The sequence below is a fragment of the Protomyctophum parallelum genome (genome assembly GCF_964188405.1).
Source record: "Protomyctophum parallelum genome assembly, chromosome: 7".
NCBI classification, from domain to species: Eukaryota; Metazoa; Chordata; class Actinopteri; order Myctophiformes; family Myctophidae; genus Protomyctophum; species Protomyctophum parallelum.
Genome location: NC_139705.1, coordinates 4,967,634 through 4,976,015, shown reverse-complemented (window position 1 = coordinate 4,976,015; position 8,382 = coordinate 4,967,634). Strand labels below are relative to the sequence as shown.

Below are 8,382 nucleotides of genomic sequence, written 5' to 3'. Positions count from 1 at the left end.
AGACTGGCATGACATCCTGCTATAGTTTGAATGTGCAGATTTTTGTATTTTTATAGTCAACTAATGTTAGACTAATGTTGCGTTCTAGGTTTACCTATTATGATGTATTACAAAGGCACTACACCACCTATGTTGTTTGATGTGTATTGTTTGATGTGTATTGTGTATATCTTGCTTACCATAAGTCACTGGATAAAGCTGCTGAATTGTAAATCCTTTAATCCTATCCTTTACTTTACAGGGTAGTAAATGTGGATTGTTTGAATACTTAACACATTTGAAAACACGTTTGTGGGGGGCGGGGTGGGGTGTATGTGGGGGTGGTAGGACCGTAGGAAGTGGACGTTGTAAGATCTTCAAGTTCAAGGGAGACCCTTTCGCAGTGCAAAATAATGTTTAGCTGTTCAAATACAGTTTGGCCTGTGTCTGATAATGCTTGTATGTTGTATCTTATTTACATGCACATTATTTATGTAATAAATTAGAGCTGGGACTCGATTAAAAAAATTAATCTAATTAATCAGAGGCTTTGCGATTAATTAATCTAGATTAATCGCATTTTAATCGCATATCAATATTCAACCCGAGAACAGCGAGAAACCTTTTTTTTTAATGTTTTTTGGTATCCCAGTGAATCAATGAATAGTGACTACAGGATACCACTCATTTTCAACATTTTACTGTCATTAATATACCTGTTGTGGAAATAATAATAAAAGTCACCCCATTCTGTGTTGCCTAGAACTGGAGGTCTGAAAAAAGAATTGTAACAGTAACAAGTACATCTCAGTGACATTACAGGACTAAGGAGCTGTACTTACTTCATATTGTTACTGTTTTTTGTCAGACCTCCAGTTCTAGGCAACACAAAATGGGGTGACTTTTTATTATTTCCAGTTTTCAGTACTATAGAAAAGCGCCCAGTGAGAAACGTTCCTCGGTGAAAAAAAAGGTGCGATTAATTTATCTGTAGTTAATCGCGATTAATTTTTCTGTAGTTAATTAATCTAAATTAATCGCAATTAGTCCCGGCCCTATAATAAATATCTCCAAGAACTGGATAGGCTACATTCTTTGTTTGTCCTCTGGACAGTGAGTGATTCTTCACATTTCAAGGACAGCCTGACCTCTCACCTGTTCTAAACATGTACTGTAGATTACTTGTCTGTTACTTGATACTGTTTATTTAGTACTCCGCTAATAAGTGTAGTGTGCTAATATAAGTTGAATTCCATGTTTTGTTGCAGATGTCGTGCATTGAGCCCAATAACTGTCCCGATTAGGTTTTACCAGAGGGGGTTTTACCATCTGCTCATAAAGATCCATGTGGCTTGTATCTTGTTCTATCAACATTGCAATTAATAATTAAATTATTCAAAGCAAATGTTGAAGCATCAGTTGGTGTGTTGCCTAAATTGACCTTGGTCACTAGACGGCCGCTGTGATTGAAGAACATCCCCAATTATCACAGCCAATGAGCAGGCGGGGCGTTCCCTTAGCGCTGCCCTACTGGACGACAAAAATCTAGTGGGCGTGCGTGGTTGCAAACTCAATCCGGATGACGTCAAACGCAACGTCCGGCTGAGTGAATTGACTGGAACTAGTAACTACTGACCAGTGACTACTGCGCGTGAGCGAATGAACAAACATGGCGAACATTAGGAGCATCAAGGTGAGAAATTGAAAGAACTTATTCAAATACCTTTATTGAATTGCATCGATCCCGCTTTCTTTGTTGCACTGTGCTTCTCTGAACATTTGGCACACTGACTGTGTGGAAGCATGGTTTGTTTCCTAGCAGTGAGTGACACAAACAAAAGTCTCAGTCAATGTGTGTAACGATAGTTAACATGGTGGGAACGAATTTAGCGCCCCCAGTAAGCTTAGTCAATGGCGTTAGCTAACCTAGCTGTGACGTTGACTGGGTTGATTGGGATTCACTACTTGATACTGTTTAAAAAACGTCACGTCATCAATATTTCAATCGGGTGCTGCTGCACTATCCTGCAGGTTTGACAGCTCATGTCATGCAATTAATATCTTCTGTGTTTTGCCTAAATATTAAGAGCACAAACGCCACTCGTTTAATCTCTCCCCTCTGCTCTTCTTCGACGTCCCACTTTTGTTTTCCCTTCCTTAAAAGTGTATGCGTGTCTCCTCCTAATGCCTGGCAATGCAGAGCATCCATGTGTGTGCCCTCATTGCCCTGACCTGTCTAACCGTGTGTGTGAGCAGGGTATGGTGGGGCTGGTGACAGGCGGTGCATCTGGACTGGGAAGGGCCACTGTAGAGAGACTAGTGCAGCATGGGGCATCTGCTGTGATCCTTGACCTCCCCTCTTCTGATGGACATGCCCTAGCAGCCAGCCTGGGAGACCGCTGTGCCTTTGCGCCTGCTGATGTGAGTTTATTATTACCACCAGCATTATTTATTAATATAAATGTTATATATTTCTCTTGTGCTGTGTGCGGCTTGCCTTGACCCATTAAAACAATGTTGAGAATAGGCTACAAGGCAACGAAAGGGCATGGTGCCATGCACAACGTTAGCCGCAATTTGCAACTCTAGATTTTTTAAATAATTGGATGAATCTAGAGTTGCAATACCCTCCATTGGCTCCCTACTCATCCAATTTGCGTTTGCGATCTGCTTGTATTAAACGACGTTAAACTCGCCATCATTGCAGCTCTAGGCCAAGCTTTCAATCTTTCAATCTGCCGATCTTTTTTTTTCATACAAATCCACCGTAGACATGTTATGAGCTACTTTCTGTCAAGAAATTCTGTGCATGTGATTCTTCTAAGTGTTGCAGTTTGGAAGCACTTTTTTTAACCGGTCGCACTGCTGCCTCCTGCATTATGTGCAAATTCGAAACAGGTGGTACACACCTGTTTCGAACCACCGAAACAGGTGGTTCAGTGACTTATGACGAGTGCTTCCAAACTCCAGCACTTAGAAAAAGAATCGCTTACACAGAATTTCTTGACAGAAAGTAGCTCATAACATGTCTACGGTGGATTTGTATGAAAAAAAAGCTCTGCAGATTAAAAGAGGATAATTCAAGCTTGACCTAGAGCTGCAATGATGGTGAGTTTAACGTCATTTAATACAAGCAGATCGCAAATGCAATTTGGATGAGTAGGGAGTCAATGGAGGGTATTGCAACTCTAGAGTAATCCCATTATAAAAAAATCTAGAGTTGCAAATTGCGGCTAGCACGACATACCTTCAGGACATGGTCCAACCTCACACCCCTCTCGCTCACAGGTCTGTTCAAACTTTCCTTAAAAGACCCTGACCAACACCGCACACGTCCTATATACTCTTTTCCCGCCTGGCTCCTTAAAAATGTCAGTCTACACCTTTTATAGATGCTACTAAGTCATACTGTGCAGATATACTGTATGTTGGTTTTTTGTTTGCATATCTTTATTCATAAATGTTATGTTGCTCTGACATTTGCTAGGTGCTTGACATTTGCCTAGTATGCCACTCGTATGTCACTATTGACCCTGTTTGACTCAGGATCATGCAATTTACTCACATCTTTACCTTAGAGTAGACAATGCTCCCATTTCTTTCTCTTGGGAAAGCATCTTCCCTCAAAGTCTTTGGCTTTCACATAAACATAATTTACATGGTGGTAAGCATACTGAGCAACTTAAGCGTACTGTAGTTGACTTGTTTTTCTGATCTTCTTGCTGTCTTAGGTGACGTCGGAAGCAGATGTGGCGTCAGCTGTCGCTCTGGCCAGGGAGAGGTTCGGGAAGCTGGACTTGGCGGTTAACTGTGCCGGCATCGCTGTGGCCGTCAAGACGTACAACTTCAAGAAGGACATCCCTCATAGCCTGGACGACTTTCTACGTGTCATCACTGTAAGATCAACGGATGCATATAAAAATCCAAGGTTGTCCTGCATCAGTGAATTGAATTTGGACCAGGTTAATCCATTTTGGGGCGGGTACCCCTTTTGGTGTTGGCATTACGTTATGCTTTAGCTATTTAAAAATACGCTACGAGCTTGTAGGTCTGCTATTTTTTTTAAATCGAAGAACGACTGACTTAGGGCCGATTCATACTCCTATTTTAGAGCCGAATAAAAGTCGGTTCGGCAATGTAGAGCCTACAATGTGACGTCATTTTAGGTTCGGGGGGGCAGGTACCGTCCTAAAGTCGTCTCTTTAGTGCTACTGAAAGTTTCTGACGAGCCTAAATCATTTTGGCACTACAGCGCCGAAACAGCATGAATTGGCCTATAGAAACATAGCTTTTTCAGTAAACTGTCAGGATGTAGAAGACATTTTTATTAGGGATGTACCGAAAGGGAAATTCTTGGCCGAAACCGAATACCGAATAGAAGAAACAGTTGGCCGAATACCGAATATCCGAATATATTTAATATTATATATATTTTTGCCTACCATTGCTGTCATTGCCGTACCTTAAAGCTACCTGATTTATGGTTATGGCAAAACTTAACTTCAATAATAATCACTGTTATGGGTCCATAAAACATTTATTCAGCTCATTTGAATGCATTAATTGCATACACTATTCGGTGATATATTTTCTGCCTATTCAGGCCGAAACCGAATGGGCCGAAAATGCTTTTTTAGCTATTTTCTGCCGAATATTTTCTGCCGAATATTTTCTGCGGCCGAATATTCGGTGCATCACTAATTTTTATAATCTGATCTCAGGTCAGAATGGGTTAAAGGTGTGTGTGTGTGTGTGTGTGTGTGTGTGTGTGTGTGTGTGTGTGTGTGTGTGTGTGTGTGTGTAGGTGAACATTGGAGGGACCTTCAATGTCATTCGCCTAGCAGTTAGGGAGATGGGGAAGAACGAGCCGGATGCGGACGGACACAGAGGCTGCATCGTCAATACTGCGAGTGTGGCAGCATTTGATGGACAGGTACACTGTTAAAACGGTGCATTTTTAATTGTGGTATACTTGTATATTCACTTTGATATTACATTTGTTTGGTTTCTCCTATTGTACTGGATTGTCGTTTTCAAAAGAGAGGGATTCAGTTTAGTCAAGCACACAATGGTTATCATCATGAATGTGTTCACACAGTGGCCATTTTGCACGTTGGAGTAGGGTCTACTCTAGGCCATGGCTTCGCAACCTTTTGGGCTGGGGACCCGTCACCCCCCAAAATAATTTGGCCATATCTTGCAACTTTTATTATATTTCGGAAAATGTCATTTTCTCCGTTTTCACTTTTAGGTGGGCCAGGCAGCCTATTCGGCCTCCAAGGGCGGAATTGTTGGAATGACCCTACCCATCGCAAGAGATCTTGCACCCATGGGCATCAGAGTGGTCACTATAGCACCCGGTAGGTATCAATGGCCACATTCTTTGTCATTTTTTAATACTGTACAAGCCAAAAGGGGTTCCCGTCCAGAAGTGCAGGGTTACAAAAAGGGGTTCCCACCTATAATGGGTTAATGATTAAAGAAGGAAACGGGCTTGGAAGGAATTGGAAAAATCCACTCATAGCTACAACCCTACAAAGTTATGAGCTTGAGATATGAATTGGTACATTTTCTCATCCCCCCCCCCCCCCTGCCTTTCACAAGGTTGCCTGCAGAGGTCACCAGAGCAGTTGTAACAATTTCAGCTGTGATGGTTGTAATTTCATTGTTGATTTATGTTTTATGTGATTTATTCTAAATTAATCAAATTTAGGGGAAATGCTGGGTTATTAAAACTGTCTGAGGCAGTTGATGGGTTTAATAAACTATCAATAGTGGAGAACAGTATTTTAGAATTGCTGTTTTATTTTTTTATTTTTTGATGATTATAGAACAATAATCCCTCCCGCAGTGAGTACACTACAGTGTTATAGGTAACTCTATACTCAATTGTGGACCTCAAATCCAGTTATTAATTTCAGTATAAAAAAATTTAAGTGATTTATTTGCTAGAAATCGAACATTGTCCAGAGCTAGCTTTATACCAACTTTGTAAGACGGATAGCGTCTGACAGGGAATAGATGGTTAGAAAGAGTTGCAGCACCAGTACTAGTTGAAGGCACCTTGTGTAGACTTTGGCTAGTCACAACAAGAATGGGAATGGCTGGGGAAGGCCAGTGAAATTGGATCTCTTGGTGGTGATGGGGAGCCAGCAGTATCTTTTCCTGGGTGTAAGGTTACAGCAGAGAAATGTATTGCAGCAGGCTCCCTGAAAATATCAGTTGCTGTTGTTTTTTTGCAGTGCATATTATCGACAATGATAATGAGTAGTTCTGTTAAATAAAATGAAAGAAATAACAGGCAATGTAAATGTTCCACATACAATACATAATAAAAAAGACATATAAATGTGATAAACATGAAAAAACAAAACGGTTAAACAATGACAAGTGTGAACAGACAACAGGACAGACAATCTTGCTCTCAAACTTTAACTCAACCACTTTTGAGCTGCTTTTAGCCTTACAATATATGTGGGCTGGCCCCCTAGAGTTGTGTGTTCATCACTCGTGATGTATGTACAGTTTGAATAATAATCAAGTGTGCCATATTAAGTTATCGTGTGAACTTCAAAACTCAAAGAATTATCACCTCAACAGCCACACAACACACAGCTCAGATTCTATATTATCACCTTGCTACTCTTACTACAGTTTATTTGACAAGTTCTTTCATCCGTACTATAACACAGCTAGTAACACCAATGTCATTGTTTAATCTTTGTATAAATTGTGTCACTAGTTTTCCTATTTAAGGACACATGTATAGGTTTTCACACCAAGGCATGAAGAAATTAAAATGAATGTCTCATTGTATACATTAGAATGTGTAATTTTTTACTTGCATTATTCAATATCTGTCTCTGTTACTCTTACTTCAGGTCTGTTCTCCACACCTCTGCTGGCTGGCCTTCCAGAAAAGGTCCAATCATTCCTGGCTCGCCAAGTGCCCTTCCCTTCACGCCTGGGAGACCCCGCAGAGTTCGCCCATTTGGTGACATCAATAGCAGAGAATCCCATGCTCAATGGAGAGGTTATCAGACTAGATGGCGCGATCCGCATGCAACCCTGAATGTGTGTGTGTGTGTGTGTGTGTTTGTGTTTGTGTGTGTGTGTGGCCTTATGGAAAGTTGGGTTGGTTTGACCCCAAGTTCATCTTTATCTACTGCCCTTAATCAATAAGGAAAATGTGTGTGTGCGGGTGTATATCTAAGAGAGACAGACAAAGCTGTATATTTGCATATAAGTGAACAGATGTATAGTATGCTACTGGGTTGAAAAAGCAGAAAACTGTAACCTACTATAATCTGCAATGAATCATAATATTGCTGTGTGTTGTGCGCATACGTGAGAACATGAGTTCTATGCATGTGCAGTAGGCAGAGAATTGCAGTACTTCACACACTCCCAAGGTGGTTGTTTTGTAAACTAATGCTGATGATAATAAACTACAGATTCTCAACTGAGTTATTTTTTTTTCTCTCCCAAGAAGGGTTAGTGTGGTTGCCCGAATGGGCAACCAGATTCTTGTAACTGTGACACTTTATTATTTCACTGGAGTAGTCTTTATTTTGACGCTTTATACCTCCCACACTGTACGCTGTACGCACTTGAGCCATATGTCAAATTGACCGGAAAAATCGGGAATCGTGTGCTTGTATTTTGTTAAGAGAAATGTTGTATAGTTTAATTGATATGAATTTATTAGTGAATTAAATTTCCCCATTGACATGAATGGGAAAAGGCAAAAATTCACATTCAAGTATTCGTTCCTCGGAGACTGTAATCACTATAGTTACAAAACTTTTAGGGATAATTCAACATTATCCCTAAAATTATTTAACCCTAAAATGTTATCGGTCGGCCTCATGGTGGTGCTATAACAGCCCACTTTACCTTTTGGCTTATAACTCTTGAACCGTAGGTCATAAAATCAAAATTATTTTTTCCCTGGATTCCTTGGGTCATGACGCATCTCCCCATATAGGCCACGCCCATTTCCGCCATGATAGATTTTCCGCCATTTAGAATTTTGTCCAAAACTCACTTTTTGCTTTTCCTCCTACAGATTTTGTCCAAATCTCACAGAAATCGGCACACGTGATCTCTGGACCCATCCAATTAAAACTGAACTGCAGAATTTTTAAAGTGCGTATCGTTCGGCCGTAATCGTCTTCCGAAGTTAGTAGTAGGGGCCTATATCACAAAAAATGCCATAAATCACGAACGGAATGTCCAATCCATCCCACATTTCAATCACGTCCGGGGTGGTTCAATCAACCAAGTTCTAAAAGCAATTCCATTTTCATCCATAGGGGGCGCCGCAAATGCGAGAAATGTAACCGTTTGTCGCAAAAACATGAATTTCGGGGGTTAAATCCCCTCCGAATTACTTACGCATGA

General features: G+C 40.7%; 1 protein-coding gene across 1 annotated transcript; it reads left to right on the top strand.

Moving 5' to 3' along the window:
* The first annotated feature begins 1,184 nt into the window (after positions 1–1,184).
* hsd17b10 (hydroxysteroid (17-beta) dehydrogenase 10) lies at positions 1,185–7,445 on the top strand. Its single transcript, XM_083768778.1, has 6 exons — positions 1,185–1,672; positions 2,236–2,400; positions 3,711–3,875; positions 4,784–4,912; positions 5,231–5,339; positions 6,861–7,445. The coding sequence occupies exons 1-6, from the start codon at positions 1,649–1,651 to the stop codon at positions 7,049–7,051; spliced, it is 783 nt and encodes a 260-aa protein (XP_083624904.1). The 5' UTR covers positions 1,185–1,648; the 3' UTR covers positions 7,052–7,445.
* The last annotated feature ends 937 nt before the right edge of the window (positions 7,446–8,382 follow it).

Excerpts from the sequence above, each read along its gene's own strand:
- hsd17b10 (XM_083768778.1), top strand. The coding sequence starts at position 1,649 with ATGGCGAACATTAGGAGCATCAAG. Across the intron at positions 2,401-3,710 it reads GTGCCTTTGCGCCTGCTGAT|GTGACGTCGGAAGCAGATGT; the intron begins GTGAGTTTATTA and ends TTGCTGTCTTAG. Across the intron at positions 5,340-6,860 it reads AGTGGTCACTATAGCACCCG|GTCTGTTCTCCACACCTCTG; the intron begins GTAGGTATCAAT and ends CTCTTACTTCAG.